The sequence below is a fragment of the Zalophus californianus genome, chromosome 1, assembly GCF_009762305.2.
Source record: "Zalophus californianus isolate mZalCal1 chromosome 1, mZalCal1.pri.v2, whole genome shotgun sequence".
In the NCBI taxonomy this organism is placed as follows: Eukaryota; Metazoa; Chordata; class Mammalia; order Carnivora; family Otariidae; genus Zalophus; species Zalophus californianus.
Genome location: NC_045595.1, coordinates 15,491,913 through 15,515,215, shown reverse-complemented (window position 1 = coordinate 15,515,215; position 23,303 = coordinate 15,491,913). Strand labels below are relative to the sequence as shown.

Genomic DNA, 23,303 nt, shown 5'->3' with positions numbered 1-23,303 from the left:
ATCAAGAGGGGGACTGGCCTCCGTGGACCACAGAGGGGCCCCAGGGTGGCATGGAAGCCAGCCTGGCTCCCGGGGAAGGTTCTCTGGCAGACTGGTGTAGAACCTGCATTAGCAACACCACAGACGTGCCAAAGGCAGGTTCCTGGGGCCCCCCGGATGCTGTTTCAGGAGGTCTGGGGTGAGGACTGGGAATCCACAAGGGCCACCAGCCCCGCCCCCCCCACCGATTCTGAGGTTCATTCCATCTGGGAACCCCAGGCTAAGAATGGCACAGGGTGCTGGACAAACCACGCTACTCCACTTCATGGAACTGATTCCTAGAACCCTTACTACTGTCTTCAGCCCAGACATTTCCTTTCCCCGAACTCCTCCGGTGTCCGGGGCAGATCACAAAGGAGGCCGGGGAGAGGAAGGGGCCTTACTCTTCACATCCCACAAGATGTCCTTCTCAGGAGGGGCAGCGAAAAGGATGTAGAGCCGGACGGTGTCGATGCCGTACTGCTCAACGACCTCCTCGGGGTCCACCCCGTTGTGTTTGGACTTGCTCATCTTCTCCCACGTCACCTCCAACCTCTCCTTCGTTTCTGCATGAACAGGAACAGCACCTGTGCACCAGAAAAACACACGGTGACAGAAGGTGTGGCTCTAGGCGGTTCTATAAAAGCACATTCAATAAAGAGCAATTCGAAGTGTCCATGTGAAGGATCCCATGAATTCGCTCAACATGCCCCTTTCTCTCTCTCTACTGTGTATCACAGGAAATGTTTTCATTTTGAAACGGGTGAGGCCCACCTCCCACCCCAAACCTTCCCTTTGGGAACATAGAGCACAGTTGTGATGGCCCGTACCAGCTTCTTCTCCACCACAAAACGAGATGAAGCAACTTCCTGCTCTATAAAAGCAAACAACGTTTATACAAAAGAGAAAGTAAAAAACAGGGTAGCAAAGCTTTGCACGTTTCGCCGTTTTCTTTACGGATGCACAGTCTCCTCGGGGAGCGGGCAGCTGACCAGTCAGGGTCTTGCGCGAGCAGGCTCCGTGGAGCTAGCTCACTGGGCTCACGTGGAATGCCGTGTGCCCTGTTCTTTGGAAGTGGCTCCTCCCCACGCCCACACCACCGGTCCCGAGGGTGGTGACAGAGAAGGCCTTCTATGGCTAGGGTGGGATGAGGTGACCTTGTGGCCGAGCTCCAGTGGCTGGGACAAGGAAGGACATCTGGCAAGGCCAAGGTCTTTCTCAGGACGTGGAACAGAGAGACAGAAACTCTTGTTTCAATGTTGCCGGGCACTGGAACCATAAAGTCCTAAGGAGATGGGGCCAGACATGGCATCGTGGCTCCCAAGGTCACCTTATGCCCTAAAGTTGGGGCAGGGCAGAAGCCAAGCCTGGCAGAGGAAGGAGAACAGGGCAGAAAAGCAGAGGAAAGGAGGAAGAGGAACCAGAGGCCATTGAAAGAGAGAGGAGAAAGTCCTAGGACTGGCATCTGTGTGGCACCCGGTGGTTGTGGGCGTGCTGGGAGGCCCGGCTGGAGCGCCGGCAGCTGGCTTGGGGTGACATCTCTATATCCTGTGCTCAACCTGCCTTTGGGTGCATTTCTGTTCCTTCCAGCCAGATAGTCCCGGACTCCAATGGCAACCAAACTCCCAAGGGACTGATGTATATACCTAAGAACTAATTCCGTACTTTAGCAGAAGCGCACCCATTAAGGAGATGGAAGCTTGCCCTTGTTTCTCTCCCAGCGGCCAAGTCTGCGTGGGAAGGGAAAAGATGTTCACAACACTGTCTGGCCCCATGACATTGGAGCCAAGGGAGACTGAAGTTGCTTTATCTGGGCTGTCCGTTTACCCTGCACACCTCCTCCGGGCTGTAGCTACTCTTCCCAGCACTGTTGTGCAAATTAGGAAAAAGCCAACTATCAGGGCAGAGCAGTTGAGAAGTAGGAAAAAGGTGCCCTCGCTTGGCAAATGTGGCCCGGAGGTGTATGGTTTGGCAAATGGCTGGATTTCAGGCCCTGCTCACCCCCTTGGCTGGGTGCCTTTGTGCAGTGCACACGCTGCACAGCTGCACATGGCAGCCCTGCCCTTAACACAGACAGCACTTCACTAACAACTGAAATGTACGTGCCCTTTGGATTTGGCTCCTTTCCCCTCTGGCCCATGTTCGCGAAACACTGCCCTTTTCTGCTTTTCCAGCTTCTTTTTCTCCCTCGGACCATTCCAAACCCTGATATATTACTGCATTAATTAGGTAATTCCATTGATGGCTTCTACCTAAATCTTTTCTGTAGTGTTTGGCTTGGGTAGGCTGCCTACCATTAGGAGGTTGTTGGGTTTACGTGACCTCCTCTGTTGTGCCCTGGGTTTTCTAAGCTGAATGGCCAGAGTTCTGGGGGTTTCTCACTGGTGCCCGTATGTGCCCCCCACTCCCATTTTCTACTGATTTCATCGGTAGGCTGAGTGCACACGACATCGTCACGGTGCCACCTCAAGATCTGCTGGGAGGAACTACCCCTGAGGAAAAGTGCAAGGGAGGTCAGGGGATTGCCAGATAGGGCTGCTCCGGGGAGCTGAAGGGGGTCAGTGTCGGGGCAGCCCCGAGGGGCCAACATGCGCCTAGAGACCACCTAGGGAGTGCCTCTTGGGTCTGGGGGCTCTGTTCCTGAGACACGCTGTCAAACCTGAGCAAGGACATGAGGTGATGCCCCAACTGACTTTGGGTTACATATAAGCAAAAACCCTGCCAGAAGCAAATGGACGCTGGATGGGGCTGGGGCCGACGGGCGGGCAGCCATCCTGGCCCCAGCCTTCAGAGGACACCGGCCCACAGTAGGCAGAGGCCCGGAGACCCTGGATTTTCCACCCAGCCCAGGCCCCGGGCAAACACTTGCTTTGTCAATGGCTCTCAGGCCTGGCCTCGGCCTGATGTACCCAGATGGTCCAGATGGGCCTTTTTCTTACCTGTGAGATCTACTTCCTCTCTCTGGAGATACTGTCCTGATGGTAGGCGGAATGTCTGCCCCTTGATAAGGCCTTGGGCCAGCAGCTTATGGAAAGGTTCTCTGAGGAAAGATAATGGGAAAAGAAATCAATGGGTGGGGATTGGAAGCATCCAGAAGACAGCGACACAAGCCTTCTCAGCTGATGGACAGAGACGGCTGCCCTTCACGAAAGCAGGTGGGCTGGCGAATGCCACTTGGAAACCCAACTGGAACAAAGGGCTCCTTATAAAGCAGCGATAAGAACGTTAATTCATACCAGCAGGTATTAACTGCTTTCCACTTGGCGAAGTGGCAAGAGCACTAGGCTTCAGATTTGGAAGGCCTGGATTTGAATCTATCTCCTACTCAGTGAATTCTAGGAGCCAAGCAAGGCAAGTCCCTTACCTGTTCTTAGCAGCTGTTGGCTTATCTGTCAAGTAGAGGCAATAAAAATCTGTCCAAGGGCTGTTGGGAAGATTCGAGTAAATGAATGCCTGAAAATACTCATAAATTCTAAAGAACCATAAATATGTCAGCTACGTGCTGAGTCCAGCATCAGGATGGGCTCAAGAGGATGCGGAGAGGTTGAATTTGGGGCTCCGTTTAAGCAGGCTGCTTTTCCCTCAACTTGCAGACAGTGCCTACTCACATTCTTTAAAAAAATGTGTAAGTCATACAAATAATAATTAAGATAAAAATTAATCAATTAATTCATTAAACCGTTCTCTAGTTGGCCTACAGTACGGATGGATGACAATTTGGTTATAGTGCCTGGTTTTAGTCACTTTGGATGAATAGTGAAATATAAATGTTTTCTCTGAAGAGGACAGGGAGAGGTTGACCCCTATGCTGAAAGGACTTTATTTCTGATGTGAAATGGTATATCCCGAAGAATCCACCTGACTCAGTTGTGAAGCACGTGAGCAAGCGCTATTCCAAACTCCAGGAATGATTCGTGGAGGCACGTGCTCATCACGTGTGTGTGCGTGTTTCGTGTTCGTAAGGACAGCTGCAGGGACGTGCGGTGGGAGCCATGCCCACGAGCGACGCCGGCAGCACGAGGCAAACCCCCTGGTGCTTCAAGTTCACTCACGCAACGTGGCTCTTCTGTAGAGGCTCAAAGGGCCAAGGACCTCAGAGGCCCAGTGGGCCACCAGTGTTGCCGTCCTCATGGAAGGAGGCGCTGGCTTTGTTAATTTGACAGGGCCCTCGTTTCTCGCGCAAGGCCATCTGATGTAGATGAACCGTGATGCCGAGTCTGGCCCCCGCTTTGTACCTGTGTGGCCCTCCTCAAACGGCCGTGTGGACAGATGCAGTTTGGGGAAACTTTCTAGTGGATTCAGGGGGTGGCGTGGAGCAAAGAGAGTGACTGGGAAAGAGATGAGGGTCAGCTACAAAGAAGGGATTCCTAGCCTTCGTATTTTAAAATCTTACGAGCACGTGTGGGTATACGTGCGTGCATATATGAGTTTGGTGGTGGTGGTGAGGTATTTTCCAAGGTGGAAAAGACCCAATATATTTAACATTCAAGGAGAAATGTAACACACATTTTTGAGACCTTGTCCACATTATTCAATGTTATTCTTCAACGTCATAGGGGCCATCTGCCAGGGTATCATGTTAATTTGGAAGAAATTCCACACGTGCGTGTGCACAGAAGTCACCAATGCCCTGTTCAAGGCTCTAAAATCCATCCTAATAATAAACTCTTTTGAGTCATAAAGCTGCCTTCCTCCCACCTCCCCCATGACATTCCACTGCCAAAGCCACGTTTGGCAGACTGACATCCTTTGGTGCCACAGTTCGTGTGCCTGCAAGATTCCTAGAAAATTTGAGTCTTTACATCGAAAATCATGAAAGGTTATTTGACAGTCAAATGCGCTTGGATCTTATGAGGCATTTGAATATGGTAGCACCTTGAAGGGGAGCCATGGTGTCTGTGGTCCCCCCTCTTTAGGAACACCCACACCCACACCATGAGGAATGTGTGTCCTCAGGCCACACAGGCTTTATCCACAGCAGGTTGGGGTTTCAATGCCCACGGACACACGTCTGCATCTTCCTCAAGAAGCTCAGAGAACTGTACCCGCACAGGCTGAGCGTGTGACTTTCTCTACCATCAGCCCCTGTTGACCTGCCTGGGGTCTCTGACACTTAAAACACTTGCTCCTCACGGAGGTCACATGCACACGTGGTTGTTGCCAGCACGTACCATGTTCCCCAGGAAACCTGGACTCCCCCTTCACCACTGAATCAGGCATTCCCTTTTCTGGGTGGCCACCTCTGTCCCCGGCTCACACCTCCATGCCCTCCCTTGGGTCCTGCAATGTCCGGCACACACCGCCGCCGTGACAAGTGTGACCAGGCTGTGTTGTGATTACAACATAAAGACCAGTCCGCACCCTGCCCTGCACCCATCACCTCAAGGACCCAGCACTTAGCGCTGTGCGCGACAGATGGAGGACAGGCTCAAGCACATGTCCAAACCACAGAGGGATGAATGAATGCATAAATATGCATAAACGCATGGACAGCAGGACAGACAGAGGACGCTAGGTGGTTGCTGTTCCTGCCTCCTGAAGCCATCTTCCCCTCCCAACCAATGGCAGGCGGCACTTGGATTTCAACCCCAATCCACATACTAGAGTACGTATATGGCAACAGTTTTAAAATAAAACAAGAAAATCATATGGCTACATTTTATTGGGCAGGTAAAGGAAGAGACTGGACATGAACGCATTCAAAAGCACCAAGCAAATTTGAGCCGGTATTCTACAAGGAAGGGCTGCCTCCCAAACCCAGTTAAGCATCAGTGGGCTCGTCGGGGTGATCTGTGTGTGCACAAGTTCATCTTTTAGATTGGAATCTTCCTCAGATAGTTTTATGCGCCGCAGCCTGACAGGGGAAAAAAAAAAAAAAAAGACAAAAAACCAGACTACCACCTTCTCCCTGCTGTGCTCGATGCCAGTGGGATGAACTTTATAGTTGACGAGATTTTTCCTTTCCTTTCCTCTCTAAGTACATGTCTAGTCTAGTACTTAGACTAGTCTAAGAGACTAGTCCTTACTACTTAGACTAGTCTAAGAGACTAGTCCTTGAGGTGATGGGTGCAGGGCAGGGTGCGGATCCTTATGTTGTAATCACAACACAGCCTGGTCACACTTGTCACGGTGGCGGTGTGTGCCAGAGAAATAAAAAACCGGGATGGAAGGAAGGAGGGAATAATCTGAATCCCAAAGATAAAGAGTCGTCTGATGAAAATTCGTAGCTTTCAACCCCCAGACAGGACAGGGCAGGGGTGGGTGGGTTGGGGGGATCGGTTAGAAACCAGGATCCTGTTGGGGTCCTGCAGTTCCTCAAGTGGCTCGATGCTGCCACCTTCTGGAAATGGGCGGTACTGCACCTAACCGCGTCTGCCACTAACCTCAGGCCTGATCGCCTACAATTCTTCTCTCTCTCTCTTTTTTTTTTTAAGATTTATTTATTTGACAGAGAGAGACACAGCGAGAGAGGGAACACAAGCAGGGGGAGTGGGAGAGGGAGAAGCAGGCTTCCCGCCGAGCAGGGAGCCCCGATGCGGGGCCCGATCCCGGGATCCTGGGATCATGAGCTGAGCCGAAGGCAGACGTTTAACAACTGAGCCACCCAGGCGCCCCCCCTCTTCTTTTTTTTTTTTAAGTAAACTGTGAAATGAAGTGCATCACAGATATTGAAAAGCCTACAAATCCTAGGGGTAACACTTGATGAATTTTCTTTTTTTTTTTAAATAAAGATTTTTATTTATTTATTTGCCAGAGAGAGAGCACAAGCAGGGGGAGCGGCAGAGGGAGAAGCAGGCTTTCTGCGGAGCAGGGAGCCCGATGCAGGGCTCGATCCCAGGACCCTGGGACCATGACCTGAGCCGAAGGCCGACGCTTAACAACTGAGCCACCCGGGGGCCCCTTGCATTTTCACAACATAAGCAGCCCCACTGATGACCCGAGTGTGACCAGCCTCCCAAAGGCCCCACCTCCCCACCATGGGCACCGCTAGCCTGGCTGCTGAGGCCATCGATTAGTTCTGCCTGGTTCAAAACCACTTCTAACCCTTTCCCAGCGAGGGATCCCAGGGGCCTGTGCACATTGCAGGCTGCCCCCAGAACTGTTCCTTGTTGGTGTGTCCAGTGTAGTATCAGTACCTGCGCTTGACAGATACTAGATTGTAAAATCGTGTTGTGTGTTCAGGTGAGTCGCCTCCCTGTCTTCCTCTTGTGAGCCTCTTCTCAGTGCGTAGCTCACAGCGGATGCTCATATTCGTCCACTGGTTTGACCTAAATCAACTCTGTGTCCACGAGGGAAGAAATAAACCTGCAGCAGCAGCAGAGGTGAGGACAATGTGCAGGGGGACGAGTGATGAAGGAAGAAAGACGGATGAAAGGCAGGCCCGGATGTCATGGCTTCTGGTTGGGGCCATGACCTTTTTGCACGGAGAGGTGCACTGTGATTTCAGACTCCGTCCACTCAAGCTCGCAGGAAGCTTGTAGGAAGGAGCAAGGGCACGAGCGTGGGAGAAGGCCCCAAGGGGGTTCACACTGGATTTCACGGTGGGAGGGGCGCGTCCCAGGCCCTGAGTCCCGCTTACTCCCCAGTGCCCCCCCCATCCCCTACTCTCGCAGTGCTCCAGGGAATGATCCATAGGACTCTGGGAATCCGGTTTTCATTCTCAGGGCTGAAGCGGGTCACATGCACCCACAAGTAGTTTAGCTTGGCACGAGGAATCACACTTGTAAATCCATTCCACACCCATGTGAGCAGCACTGGGTGCTGAGCCCTCTGCCGTTAGAAGACTTATGGTAGAATGGGCAGCCCGAGACAGGCTCAGAAATAACCATCCACACCCCAGGGAGGAGGCACTTGTGTGGTATGGAGGTGCAAGGTGCAGGGGAATGAGGGCCAAGGGGACATGGAACCCAGTCCTGCTGGAGCAGAGATCACACCACTGCCAAGCTCATTACTAAGATTCACAACCAATGTAACATATGCCCTATTTAACCATTCATCCATTCGACAAATGGCACCGGGAACCAACTTATAAAAGCAACTGAGTGATGCATTCATCATAGGGACCATGTTAGCAGAGGGTTCTAGAAGGAAGTGAAACAATCTGAAACCACCACCAAACCCCTCCTGCCTGGAAGCATCACAGATGGCGGGCATTATGCCGGGCCTCCCCCTGGCGGGGCCTAGCTGGTTTCCCTGTGCTCTTGGCTCTGGCTCAGTTCTCCTGCTAATACCACCCCAAGTGGCAGGTGTGTCTGCTTTCACCTGCGGCAGAAGGATGGGAAGCGATGCCCTCTTCAGTACTTCCTTGACAGCTTGCACTGCGCTGAGTCAGAAATTACAACCATCCACATCCGCCAGTCACTGAAAGCCACCTCTGGCCCACCAAGGACGGAAGAAAAGAAGAGAGGGCAGGAGGAAGGCCAGGGCGAGCAGGGTCAGTAACTATTAGGATAAAGAAGGAATTTCAGAACATAGGATGAAAGGCTCTTTTAAGCGCCCTGGTGAAACATCACTGCATACAAGTAATGTGGCTAAAAGCAGCTCAGACTCATCAGAGCGCTAACTGGTCACTGCAGATGGCTTTTTATCTACTCCCGAGCTCCGAGATAGCCTACTGCCCATGGTCCTGACCTGGTCAGGAGGCTCCCATGTAGATCTGGAAAGAAGAGAACAGAAAGCCCTGGATTTCTGAAAATAGTCTCTAATGTGGACTTTCCAAGACTAAGTTTGCAAACTTCCTCTTCCTCGCCCTGTGCCTGGGGCAGCGGGCTCACATCATCAGCCAGTTTCTAAGTATTAAGCCATGGCTCGTTCGCAAAATACCACCGTTTCTATTTCTTAGCAGCTGGCCAGCAGCATGGGAGAAGCCCCGATTAAGACGGTGAGAACCAAGTAAGGCGCCTCTTCTCTTCCTGCCCGTGCCCCCCTCCCCTTGAAGCTCTGATGTGATTAAAGAAAACAGGACAGGAGCCCGGGGAGCCCTCCACGGTCATCAGGGCGCCGCTGCCCTTGTCGATGGTGAACCGCAGGGGGAAGGTCAGCTCAGGGAACGCAGGGTCTCCCCAGAGCTGTATGAGGAGCAACAACAAAAGCTGACAAGATGCTCTTGTTCACCGCTGTCTCTTGCAAAGGGAGAGAGAAGGCTTCCTGATCGCAGTTCAGTGGAGATGAATCCATCCCTCCCTGCAGAGCGTCCCCTGCAGCTACCAGCCTGGGGCTGGCGACCTGGGGCTGACGTCCAGCCATACGCCGCTGCCTTCCCCTTGCCCAGAAGCAAACTGGGAGGCTCCGCGTATTTCCCTGCTTCCGAACACGCACTGTAGAGGACTGGGTTTTTTCTCTTGTAAAGTTACAAAATCATTGTAAAAAAATCTGGGAATATCAGGAGTGCGTGAGAAGAATAATAAAATCGCTGATAAGTTTATCATCCAGAGCAAACTAGTGTGAACACGCTGGCGTAATTTTTTCTAGCCTTTTCTCTTGCTTTGTGTTATGCATATATATATGTACAAGTACATTTAAAGGCAGAGATATAACCCAATTGCATCTATGATTTTGTATCTTGCTTTTTTTTTTTTCAATTCCAAGCACTTCAGATGCATTTCCTCATGTCATTAAATAGTCCATATAATATAATTTTAAAGAGTCGTGTAAGAGTCCTTCATAAAAATGGGCTAGATTTTATTTGCTCTTTCTCAGACTTTCGGGGCATTTAGGTTGTATCCAAACTTTTAGCTACTTGAACAGTTTGGCGCATAAGTTTGATTCTGATGATTTCCCTTAGGCTTGGATTTCTAGAAGCGCAATTAGCGTGTCCAAAAGTGTGAATATTTTTAAGGCTCTCACTCTATATTGTCAAACTGCTCTTCCTAATGGTTGTTCCAAACTGTCTTCCTGCAAAATATATGAGATGCTGTTCACCCTCGCCTCTCTGCTATATGGAAAATGGCCCCTCACTGCTGTTTAGTTTGTATTTCTTTGACTACCAGTGAGGGCAACATTGTGGAGCGTGCTTCTTGGTCATTTGTATTATCCTCTTTTGCAAATTTACTGCTGACATTAATTCCGGCTTGATCATTAACCTGGTATTTCTGATACACAACAGCACCACACTGTCCCGTGTGGGGGCACAGGTGCCCCCAAGACCAGCTTCTTGTAGCCGGTCAAGAGACCTACATAAACCTCAAAGTTCAGACCCAAGTGTACAAGTGTGAAAGAGGGCCAGGACTCATTTAGAAAACCGGGAAGAGTATAAGATCCGCATAAACCTCTGCGGTTTATACTTGATGAAATTTACCAGAATTAGAGGGAATCCAGTGCTCGGAGGCGACTGAATTGCTGACCCATGAGGCCCCTGAAAGCCAAAAGGGTTATATGAGCATGGGACAGAGGCCTCGGGCTCCCCGGCCGGAGCTACTACTTTTATTTTATTTTTTTAAAGGTTTTATTTATTTATTTGAGAGAGAGTGAGTGCACATGCACGCATGAGCAGGGGGAGCAGGAGAGGGAGAATCAGACTCCCCACTGAGCAGGGAGCCCGATGCGGGACTCGATCCCAGGGTCCTGGGATCATGACCTGAGCTGAAGGCAGACGCTTAACCAACTGAGCCACCCAGGCGCCCCTAGAGCTACTACTTAAGACAGTGGCCAAGAGGTTGAGAAATGGGAACTGAAGGGAGTGGCCATAGCCTCAGATCCCTCCCGGAAGGACGATGCTAACCAAGAGCAGTTGAGAAACAGACAAATTCTGACTTAGACACGTGCCAGCAAAAACAACGACTGAAGAGAAATAAATACACGTATGGTTGACAGGTCTCAATTTCTCCTCCTAGGGCAGCTTGAAAAAGTTGTTTGGAGGCCTTCAAAAATTCTGACTGGCGGATTCTGAGTTCTCACGCAAAGTGGGTGACTTCATTTCATTTGTGGCTGACTGCTTTCCCAAGACAGCTCTGCTAGGAGGGCATGCTCAGAGACTGTTTCCAGGGGCTGTCCTCGCCCTGATGGGATTCCACGGGCGTGACCCTGACAACTGTGCTAAGACACAGAGGCACATTCTTCAAGGGCAGATTTTGAGTACTTAAAATAAATCTCTTTTTTTTACGGAGGGAGGGGGGAAGGGCATGGGATAGAATCTTACTTTTTTTTTTTTAAGATTTTATTTATTTATCTGTCAGAGAGAGCACAGCAGGGGGAGCGACAGGCAGAGGGAGAGGGAGAAGCAGGCTTCCTGCTGAGCAGAGAGCCTGATGCAGGACTCAATCCCAGGACCCCAGGATCATGACCTGAGTCGAAGGCAGACGCTCAGCTGACTGAGCCACCCAGGTGTCCTGAATCTTACTGTCTTATAAATATTTTTTTAAAAAATTTTATTTATTTATTTGAGAGAGAGAGCACACAAGATGGGGGAGGGTCAGAGGGAGAAGCAGACTCCCTGCCGAGCAGGGAGCCCGATGTGGGACTCGATCCAGGGACTCCGGGATCATGACCTGAGCCGAAGGCAGTTGCCTAACCAACTGAGCCACTCAGGCGCCCCTGTCTTATAAAGAATTTTTTAAAAAATGCACACAAAATACTGCATAGATATATTTCAATTCACACCATATAGTCGTCCCTTAAAGTTGATGGTAAAGTAAGTTCGGCATGTACCTGGAAGCTCTGCAAATTAGAGATGCATCTGAACGGATACAAAGTCATACCCAAAACTGTACTCCACAATTACATCAGAATGCTGCAAACTTTTTTTCTTCTCGAATATAGTTTTAAAACCACTGTACAGGAATCCTAAAAGTAGCCAGGGCTTATCTTCTATTTTAAAATAGCTAGCCAATGAATCATTTATTGTTTTGTTCATTGCTCCTACAAATAACTGTGTAGAAGCTGGAGAAAGGTGCCCCGGAGTCAGAAATCATTTACAGTCTTTGCTCCTAGACCTCCTAGAAGGAAACATTTCTCATGTTGTCTTTTCTCTCTACCCCACGGAAAACACTTCCTTTGAAAAACATACACTTTTTTTTTTTTTTAAAGTAGGCTCCATGCCCAATGTGGGGCTTGAACTCATGACTCTGAGATCAAGAGTCACACGCTCCACCGACTGAGCCAGCCAGGCGCCCTGGAAGCCATAAACTTTTATATGTTTATATCAAGGAGTTAAACTCAATTTATTTAAACAAATATTCACTGAGAATGTTTGTCCACGATACTGTCACAGTAATAGGACACAATTCCCATCCTCAGGGGTAATTTTTATCTGGTGAGGTAAAGAAGTTTCCACAGAGAAGACATGAAAGGCAGAATGGTAAATTCTTTAACCAAGGCACTAACATTTCGACTGAAGATTAATGCTGTTAATGTGTTAATTGTTCTTCTGATGCAGATCAGTTTATTTTTACATACGAAGGGCTCTGGGACTAATGAGAAGAAAATTATTTTAAGCATTTAATTTGTAAACTAAATGCATTCTCTGTACAGACCTTTAATGCATGCGTGCATGCACAAAGAGAGGGAGCAGGTCTGAGCGTGGGATGAAGGGAAGGGGCACCTGGGTGGCTCAGTTGGTTAAGCATCTGCCTTCGGCTCAGGTCATGATCTCAGAGTCCTGGGATCGATCCCCGTATGGGGCTCCCTGCTCAGCGGGGAGCCTGCTTCTCCCTCTGCCTGCTGGCCCCCCTGCTCGTGCTCTCTCTCTGTCAGATTAATAAATAAAATCTTAAAAAAAAAAAAGACAGTAAGAGTCTACTCCATGCCCTCCCCCCCAAAAAAGAGATTTATTTTAAGTACTCAAAATCTTTTGCTCTCTTTCTCAAATAAATAAAATCTTTATTTCATTTAAAGTTCAAAAGTTCAAAAACAAGAAAATCTTTTAAAAAAAGATTTTATTTATTTATTGATTTGAGAGAGAGAGCAAGATAGAAAGCATGAGAGAGAGGAGGGTCAGAGGGAGAAGCAGACACCCCAAGGAGCTGACGCAGGACTTGGTCCAGGGACCCTGGGATCATGACCTGAGCCGAAGGCAGATGCCTGACCGACTGAGCCACCCAGGTGCCCCTAAATAAATAAAATCTTAAAAAAAAAAAAAATTTGTGGAATGTGATAGGGTGAATCTGAAATTCATATTGAAGGATAAAGGTCCAATCATAGCCAAGATACTCCTAAAGAAAAAGAACGAAGAAGAAGGACTACCCTTACCAGACAGTAAAACTAAAAATAAAGCCAGTAAATAATTATCATAGCAAAAAGCAAACAGACCGATGGACTGAATAAAGATCCTATAAACAGGCCCTGCATATATACAAAAACCTGACTGTGATGGAGAGAGCACTAAAGATCAATGAGGAAACGCATGGACTGGCCCATTAATGGCACTGAGACACTAAAAGCAATAGCCCTAAAGGAAAAGATTGTTAAAATTTACTGTGGTAAGAGTTTCTGTTCATCAAAAGACACCATAAAAATAAGAGAAACTAAGAACTGGGGAAAATATTTGCAATACATATAGCTGGAAAAGGATTAGCATCCAGAATATTTTAAAAATTCCGACAATCAAGGGGGCGCCCGGGTGGCTCAGTTGGTGAAGCATCCGACCCTCGATCTTAGCTCAGATCTTGATCTTAGGGTTGTGAGTTCAAGCCCCACGTTGGGCTCCATGTTGAGTGTGGAGCCTACTTAAAAAATTCATACAATCAATACAAGGCAACCCAGAAAAGAAGGGTGAAGGACACAAATAGGGATTTAATGGAAGAGAAAACACAGCCTTTTAAGCAGGCTCCATGCCCAAAGTGAAGCCCAACACGGGGCTTGAACTCACGACCCTGAGATCAAGACCTGAGCTGAGATCGAGAGTCGGACACTTCATTGACTGAGCCAGCCAGCCACCCTAACAAGTGCAGGTTTATAGAGGTGATCTGAAAACAAGCTGGGTGTTCCTTAGCAAAGCTGAACATGCGCACACCTTACAATTCAGAAGTCCCGCTCTTAGGTACATGCCCTAGACATGGGCAGACACGTTTCGGAAACACGAACAAGAACGCTCATACAGCTTGGTTCGTCACTGCACAAAACACTCCAACAACCGTTAATGGTGCTGTGGACACAGAAACCGAGTTCCGCACTAGACCTTCCACTCTACACGATGGAATGCCCTACAGCAGTGAAACAGGAACAGAACATAACTCTATGCACCAATATGGATGAATCCCCAAAAATGCTGAGCGAGGAAAGCAAGAGAGAGTATGTGAAATATGATTCCACTTATGTAAAGTTCAAACACAAGAAAACCAAACAAGACATACTGTTGAAAAATACGGAGAGTTGATAAATTTATACAGAAAATTAATAGTTCAGGATTTCAGGATAGGGGTTGGCCAGGGGAGGGGTGGCAGGTAGGGAGATGGTGTGACTGGATGGGGACCCTGGGTATTCTAAGGGGGTACAGGGATGTTCACTTTATTCTTTAAATTCTGTAAGACATGAAACATTCCATATATATATATGTATGTATAAAGCACGCATAGACACCTTTCTGACCATAATAGGGAATAGGTTACAGGCCAACAAGAAGAACCTTTATCAATGGATTTACAATGTGATTCCCCAGCTTTCATTCATTACCTACTTTTATCAGAGTGATCTATCAAGGCAGGATTCAGTCAAGCTTAGCAAAAGAGCTTGCATAGCCCGGCCAGATGATAAACACGACCTCAAACGAGAAGCTGTAAAAAGCCCTACAAGGTCACGAACGGCTTCTCTCTGCCTCAGATGTCAAAATCTCAATTAATTAACTCAGCTAAACAGACAAGAGCTGAAGGCAAGATTCTAGGCGAGCCTGCGATTATCACATGCTGGAACTATGATTAAGTAACAGAAAGACACTTCAAATGGCTAAGGTTGACAGTGACTGCTAAAGGATACTTGAAAAACAGATGTCTTCCACTACACGTGTATACCTTGCTCTGGGAAGAATGGGCACCTGCTTGAAGTTGTCATTCACAGAACTGAATTCTTTTGCCGAGCAGTATTAAGTGCTCACCTGTGTTTGACCATGTTTTGATCATGGCAGAAATGACTAAAGAATCTCGCATAGAACAAATGCATGACGGCGTGTTCCTTCCCTCCGATGTACAAATCCACAGGCATCCAGTAATCTGCCAACGCTGCATTAAAAGGGCTGCAAGAGAGAGAAATGGTCATTTTTTACAAACCCGCTTTGCTGCAAGAACACAAATTAGATAGACCTATTATAATTCGCATATACCCCGAGATAAGGTCAGAGAAAAACAGTGATTTTTCTTTTTAAAATATAGTAAGAGAAAAGCTGATATAATAAAGCAGAAAAAAGTCAGGTCGGTATGAAATTATGAAATTTATTAAAACTGTTTCAGAAGCCATTTTAAAGAATGCGATTTTCATTAAAATAAGGACAGAAGGAAAACACAGCAGCATAAAAAAGGTATTTCTGTGAAAAAAGTTATTTCTGTAAGATGCGTATTTGAATATCTGGATTTCTATTTTAATTTTTATTGCGATTAGGCAAATTGGGATTTGTGAGTTCTTACCAATAAGGGGCAATATGGCATTTACAAAGAAGATTAACACGCAGCCACTAAATGTTCATTTTAAAACAGAAATTCCATCTTATTTTTAAAAGCAGCCTTAAAATACAGATAGTCAGCAAGGGCCTGTATATGGTCTCCTGCATGCAAGGAGCATATTTAGGGTAACGAACACAAAATCACCCAACATCTCCCTCTCACCTAACAGATACTGTCAGTGACAGAAATCCTACAAGAAAGGCTTCCTCGGACTCCCTGGTCCTAATGGGTGCTGGGGAGTAAAGCAAACACCACTTCCCTCTATTCTCTGGCTGGGACTCTTGAGAGGAGAGTTCGTGAGTGTGCAGACGTGTGTGTGTGTGTGTGTGTGTGTGTGTGTGTGTGTGTGTGTGTGTGTGTGTGTGTGCTGGGACTCTTGAGAGGAGAGTTCGTGAGTGTGCAGACGTGTGTGTGTGTGTGTGTGTGTGTGTGTGTGTGTGTGTGTGTGTGTACACACATGCTTTGTGGGGAGGGGAGCAGAGTGGGCTGAGCACCTTCAATCTCAGGAGACTATGCTTCCTAGAGATCTTCCAATGAAGCAAATCTCTGCCTTTGGAGGATTTATACTCCGTGGTCGCAAATATTTGTAAATTCTCTTCCCTACACCGCAAGACACTTTTTTTTTTCCAGCATGGACTTGGCTCAGGCTGCCAGCAAAAGCCTGTGGCTCAGCAGGTAGGCCTGGCCAACCGCCCGGCATTTGCATCTTAATGCAGTTTGCTTTTCTCCAGTCACTAGGCCAGAATTCTGGTAAAATTAAAACAAATTTTTTCCCCTTTGTGAATAATGGTTCCTCAGAAAAATCCAACTACTCGTCCAAGGGACAGAAAAGAAAGGGAGGTCAAGGAGGGTGGTGCTCATCCTGAAAACAAGTGTGGGGTGCATTTCGATGTTGAAAGTAGCTATTGCTCGGATCCATGATTTACCCGGGAACCCATCTAGGGAGGACTTGAGCTGGTGCTGAAACTCACAGCTGCATTTTATGAGGCAAAAGATGTGTGCTCAATGATATTCCCAGATCAGAGGCTGGGAAGGCCTCAGATATAACTCTCCAGGTCCAGGGTCCGTCACTGATGTAGAGCCTCCATCATCGGTAAGAAGATTTTCTTCTGAAGCATTCTGACAGGTAGGGCCTGATTGCCTTGGCATTCTAAGCAGCTGCTAAAGAACAGAAGGCACCAGGAGCCCCTTCTAGAAGGAAGAGTGGGAGGAGGGGCCCCGCTTCCCTGCCACAGTAGTCCCCATGCATCCTGCCTTTCTGGCCACCGTTTACTCAGGGTCCCCTCACTCCTCGATGGCCTGGACTCGAACGACAGAAATCACAGTACTGCAGGGTGGGACTCTGGTGGAGATGGGGGGAGGGCAGGAGCGCCAAATCCCACTGGAAATGTATTAGTTTACAACCACCGAAGAAAAAAGCGGGGGCATTTTTATATGTGGACTTCGGGGTTTGAGGGCAATGGTTCTCCTGTGGACAAGAGCAACCTGGCAAGGTCTTTGAAGGACGTGGTTGCGGTTTTCCTGAGCTCTGTGACTGCTTTCTTTTGCTCATTCTCTTTACCCACCCTCTCCCTACGGCCCTCTTTCCCTTATTCATGTATTTACCTTTGTCTAAGAAACCTGCCCATGGCTGAAAACTCAGATTGTACTGAGGGCTTTGTCGTTTCAATACTGGTCCCCAACCCCTGCCTTCATGAGCACCACGCCCCCCCCACCCCCCTTAGCCACTTGGAATTCTGTAGCTGTTTCTTCTGGCAATTATACTCTTTATTGATTTATCAATTTTAGAAATTACTGTGTGTGTATGACAAGAGACGATGCTTCCTAGCTCCCTCATGCTCCCTACCTCCCTCCTTCCCTCCCATCATTTTTATCTGTTAAGTAAACAGCATTACATCTTTATAACCCCATAAATGCAGTTCACCACAGGGCCATGAAGGGTATTACGACAACAGCATTTTCTTCCTTCTTCAGCTTTTTATTTTTCTTGTACTTGGGATTCACTTGGCTGTGAAGCATCTAATTTAATAATCTGACACACTCCCTTAGGAGGGCCTGTTTCAGGGGGCATGGCTGACCAGCAGCTTCCAGCCCCTGTTCTCCCAGAGGGAGGGGACCAGCGCCGAGGCACCTCTGCCAGACTTGGGACTCTCTGCTGGACGAGCTTTGCTCGGGGCTTCCACTGGCCCGGCTGAGACTTTCTCAGAGCTGCACTGTGGTCTGAGGGATCTCCCCACCAACTCCTGCTCCCTCCGCACCCCCCATCCTTTCGGGCGCTGCCCCCAGTAAATCTCTCCCATATAGAATTCTGTCTTGGTGTCTGCTCCTTGGAGGACCCAAACCGACACACGCTCAAAGGATGCAGCAGGGCCTTACCTCTGAGTATTCTGTGGGTCGGTATATCTGAAGTAGTACCAAGCAGAATCGACAAAGGTATCCATCGTGTCAGTCTCTCTCTTGGCAGCTCCCTTGCACCTAAAAAATAACGGAAGTTCATTAACTGGTTTCTTTTTTTTAATGCAGTGTTCCACTGGCTTTTGACAAAGCGCTGACAATTTAGCATCCATTTAGAATGTCACAAGAACAATGCCTCATCATGGATCAGCAATTCAGAGAAAGCTCTCCTTTTGTATTGTTTAGTACAGGACGTTTTAAGGAAATTTACAGAGAAAAATTTAAATCTTCAACAATTAAAAGCCTTATTCTCCACTTGTCTAAATTCTACCTGGTAGAAAATCTAACAACCTATGTGGAAAAGCCAGGAGTGTGTCTTTTGCATGTTAACTTCTATTTTAGGCATGTCAAGATTGCCTTCAGCCAATGCCTACTGTGTGACACCTATGAAGCAAATCAATTTACGAAGAGAAGCTGAAAACCAAATGGAGACGCTGTACTAAAGAAAGAACTTGGGGGGCGCCTGGGTGGCTCAGTTGTTGGGCGTCGCTTGGGTCATGATCCCAGGGTCCTGGGATCGAGCCCCGCATCGGGCTCCCTGCTCGGCAGGGAGTCTGCTTCTCCCTCTCCCACTCCCCCTGCTTGTGTTCCCTCTTCTGCTGTGTCTCTGTCAAATAAATAAATAAAATCTTTAAAGAAAAAAAAAAAAAAAGAACGAACTTGGGTTTTCTCTATCTCTGCAAGGGCTGGGGGGTGCAGAAATCGAAACCCACTAGGGTGACCTTGGGAAGAGAGGTCACCTTGGGGGCCCAACGGCAGTGGTGTGCTAGAGCCAACTCATACCGGCTTGTGAGAATCAACAGTTCGCACCTCTTCCCAACTCAGTGACAAGTGATGTCAAGTTCATAGCCTGAAACTAGCTTTTGGTGGAAGTATGTATACTACAGAGATTGGCAAACACCACAAATCAGGAGCTCCCTTCCAATGCGCCCACCGCCGAAGGATAGGATACAGACGGGTGAGGATATCCCTACTGTTCCAGAAAGCAAATGAAGCGAGATCCCTGGTGTGTGAAGGGCTGAAAAGAACAAACGATCCTCACCCTCGGGATGGGGATGCCTGGGGAGGATGAAGGTTCCATAAGGGCCCAACTGATGAACCGATTCTGAAGCAGAACCAGTTCGTGATGGGCCCATGGGATGGGACAAACCGGGTACAAAAAAACCCACAACTTCTAGGAACCCAAGAGAGGGTGGCCTTAGTCAAGCCTAGGGCCCAGCCCCCGTGAAGACTCCTCAAGGCCTGGATCAGCAGTGGATGCATCGAGCCAGCTACTATGAGCTACTAATAGGTGACAGGGGCCCTTTGTGCCAGTGAGAACAAGCTGGAGAACACATTTCTGACTCCAGGTTTTCCCTCTTGAGGCTTAGAAGAGGGACCAACTGCCCTTCTAAATGCTGCCCTTCAGGCAGTCTCAGTCCTTGGGGGATTCTTGGAGATTTTGAGGAGGGACATAAGGAGCCCCAAGAGGAACTGATGAACCTTCTGCTAATTTTGCATGCAAGGGCAAGGGTCTGCTTTTAATTTAAAAATAAAAGAAGGCCTGCATTTATATCTTGCATCTGTGAAGCAGTTCATACTGGCTTTACAAATCGTACCAGATTGTAAGGAAACAGCTAGCCCCCCATCTCCCACTTATTAAATAGAAATGGCTTGGGAAATAGATCCTTGGAGCCTTGGGACTCACAGGAGCCTCCCTTTAGGAACAGTGGTGGTCCCCGGGGAGCAGGTGTTGATGCGAGAGAGCACGAGGGAATCCTGTTTCCTACCACCCAGGGCTGCTATAAGACACTGATCTCCACAGTGCATCTCTAAATTAAAGCCACATCTTTTTACGTGGAGAGCAATCAACCAGAACACAGACACTATTTGGGCAAATAATTACAAGATAAAGATTACTTCTTCTCCTCACCACTGGGACAGATGTACAAGTCGGGAAGAAAATGCAGGACCCAGTTAATCAAAAGGGGTAATGTCTGCCTACAACGTGCCATGCTCATTTTCTTTGTAATGGTCACGTGGGACTTGAGGACAACCAACACATCTTATTCCTGCCACTAAAAGCTGGTTACATGGCTTAGCTACTCGGTAAGTGGGGGGGGGGGGGGGGGGGGGGGAGTAGATGATGATGGCAGTGACGACAGCATGATCATCATCAGCTTCAATGGTACTAATAGTAACAGTGGATGCAGGCACTGAGCCAAAGGCTTCCCTGGCATTCTCTCCTTTAATCCCCACTCGAACCCTGGGGATTACGAGGTAGAGACTATTCATGTCCCCATTTTGCAGATAAGTAACTAAAATTCAGAGAGGTTAAGAAATCCACCCAAGGTCTTGGAGCTCGAGAGTAAGGAATCCACATCTGTTGGGCTCTGCAGCCCTGCTTGGCCATGCTGGTTCCATGACTGTCGGTCCTGGATTGCTCATTAGAGTCATCCAGGGAGCCTTGACCAATACCATGGCCTGGGCTCTGCCCTCCAGGAATCCACAGCCAGGGTCGGAAGCCTTATCCCCACCAGACGGGCCCTGGGCTGCTGTAGCTGGTGTGCTGAAGGCCACCAGAGCCTTTGGCAGGGAAACCCTTTTGTCGCATCTCATTAATAAAGAGGGTGTGCTATTTTCTCCTGGCGCCCATGATTCTACCCTGAAAAGGCCCAGAGCTCCCTCTGTTCCTGCCCACAAGCCCCATCTCAAATCTTAAAACCACCCGGGTGAGGACCTGGGAGGATGGTGGGAACACTTCCATTTACTGGATGTTTGTCTGTTAGGCATCACTGTGCAGGATTGCGGGTGTTAATTCTAGTCTTCTGAGCAGCCCTTCGAGGGGGTTATTTTAGTTTCTGATAAAAAAAAATCGAAGCTCAGAGAAGTCACGTGACTTTCCCAAGGTCACACGGCTAGTTAAAGGGGAGGGCCATGACTTGAGTCCATTATTGTCTGGCTCCCCAGTCTGGACCTTTCAACTGCACTAGGGTTACCTGATTACCAACCTCGTAACTCAGCTCTGGACCAAATTATTTTAACATCCTCATCCTGATGTATAAGGCAGAGAAAAAATGGCTTCTCCATAGAAGGAAGTAGGAAGATGCTGGAGCTGGGCTTGGTTATTTGTTTAATCAGCTGGTATGGTATCCCAAAAATCATTCGAGATACGCCAGTGAGCTAACAGTAAAACACAACCCTACCTCCAAAACGAGAAGATGTTCTGTGTCTTAAAGAATGAAACCCCTGCGCACAGCCCCCCTCGGAGCTACCACTCTACTGAGTGTAAGAAAATCTCCGCTGTTACCAGCGACAAGGTGGGAAAACAAAGGCACAGAGGAGAAAACATTTTTCTCCCATCTCCAAGAAGTGCTCTGGAATATGAAATGGAAGAAAGTGGTCTTTTACAAAGCCATGATGAAAACGTGCAGCTTTCCGTCGACTGGCAGGTGTTTCTGGTAAAGATGTGAGTGGACAGAAAGACCCAGAGTATTCTTTCCAGGCTGGTGGGAGTGCCAGAAAAAGGGAGCAGAGAGCCTGAAACTGCAGCCGGGGTGCTGGGGCCACAGACCGCGCCACAGCCGGGGGGCAGGTAGTTCCTTACCTAGGGCAGGCGCAGTTCACCCACTCTGAAGCCGTGGCCAGTGGGGAGCCTCCTTTGCCGGTGAAAGATGGGACGTGGGGCAAGGTCACGGGCAAATCCTGCAGAGGCACGGGTACCGGGCCGCAGGCCGGGCAGTGGACCATGGGGATGGGCGTGCCCCAGTACCGCTGTCGCGAGATCAGCCAGTCCTTCAGTTTGTGGCTTGTCACGTCTCCACCTACCCTCTTCCTCCGGGCTTGCTGAGTCAAGGCTAGAAACGCATCCTGCCGGCTCATGCCTGTGAACTGCGAGGGGAAGGAGAGAGATCCTATGCTTCCTTCCACAAGGACAAGCTGTCACCTGCCACGCCCCCTCCCCCCCCAAATTGCTGTTTTGTGTGTTGTCTGTGCAGGGCCTTGTTGTGACTTTATGAGCCCCAGGTGCCTTCACCTCTGTGGCCCCTTCCTCCCTAGGACAGTTCTGTTTTTTTTTAAATAAAGATTTTTATTTATATATTTGAGACAGAGAGAGCGAGCATAAGCAGGGGGAGCGGCAGGCAGAGGGAGAAGCAGGCTCCCCAAGGAGCAGGGAGCTTGATGCGGGATTGATCCCAGGACCCAGAGATCATGACCTGAGCCGAAGACAGATGCTTAACGACTGAGTCACAAGGTGCCCCTTCCTTAGGAAGTATTAAAATTATGTTTTGTGACTGTATTGAAAGAAGATGAACATTATTTTGACCCGAAAAATTCCCTTTTTCCCTCTGATTATAAAAGAAATAAACATCTTTTGGGGGACCCCTGAAAGTACCATGACCTCAAAGCACTGTGTCTACCGTGTCTCATGGGCAAACCGGTGCTGGTTCTGTGGCTCTCCTTATCACCTGAGCCCTGAGATAATACAGGGATCATCAACTGTCAGCACTGAGCTGCCAGCAAAGAACTGCATGATATGTATTTCTAATGACGAGTTCCGTGTTGGGGGAAAAAATAATCCAGGAGGGAAAATTCAATATCCTACAGTGGAAGTAATTTGGCAAGCAGGGGAATGAATTGGGGCCATAGTTGGAAGGACCTGAACCACTCCTTTTATATTTATTTTTTTATTTTTAAAGATTTATTTATTTATTTATTTGAGAGAGAGAATGAGAGAGAGAGAGCATGAGAGGGGGTAGGGTCAGAGGGAGAAGCAGACTCCCCGCCGAGCAGGGAGCCCGATGCGGAACTCGATCCCGGGACTCCAGGATCATGACCTGAGCCGAAGGCAGTCGCTTCACCAACTGAGCCACCCAGGCGCCCTCCTTTTATATTTAAATGCTCCCATTTTATAGAGAGCAGAGCAAGACACTGAAAGTAGAAAAGAGAAATTTCTCTCTTCACCTGATGCTTTCCAGAGAACCAAGCTAATGATGAGAATTGAGCCAGCACGGAATGCCAACGGGGGATTGTGGGTACCCTGGGATTGGTTCACTGTCGATGGACGTCATCCCTACTAAGTGCCAGGCGTCGGGCAGACGTTGGGGACACAAGGATAAAGATGCTCCGCCCCCGGGCTGCAAGGAGCTTACCATCCGAGGCATAAAGATCTAAGTACAGCGATGTTTACCAAAAGCAGCCCCCTCCTTGGGGTCTGCAGTGTCTTCTGAGGCACACACACAGCTTGCTACCAAGGACACATGC

At 48.5% G+C, this 23,303-nt stretch overlaps 1 protein-coding gene across 5 annotated transcripts in view; it reads right to left on the bottom strand.

The window, feature by feature from the left end:
* Positions 1–23,303, bottom strand: part of LARS2 (leucyl-tRNA synthetase 2, mitochondrial) — a 149,751-nt gene that overhangs the window by 24,282 nt on the left and 102,166 nt on the right. For all 5 annotated transcript variants that reach the window (XR_003518245.1, XM_027585308.2, XM_027585309.2 and 2 more), the window contains 5 exons: positions 21,646–21,929; positions 17,982–18,080; positions 15,044–15,181; positions 2,958–3,058; positions 423–605 (listed from right to left, as the gene is read on the bottom strand). Coding sequence is in view for 4 of the 5 variants with exons in the window: in XM_027585308.2 (XP_027441109.1) it covers positions 423–605; positions 2,958–3,058; positions 15,044–15,181; positions 17,982–18,080; positions 21,646–21,929 (805 nt within the window). In the remaining variant the exon portion in view is untranslated. The remainder of the gene's footprint in view (positions 1–422; positions 606–2,957; positions 3,059–15,043; positions 15,182–17,981; positions 18,081–21,645; positions 21,930–23,303) is intronic.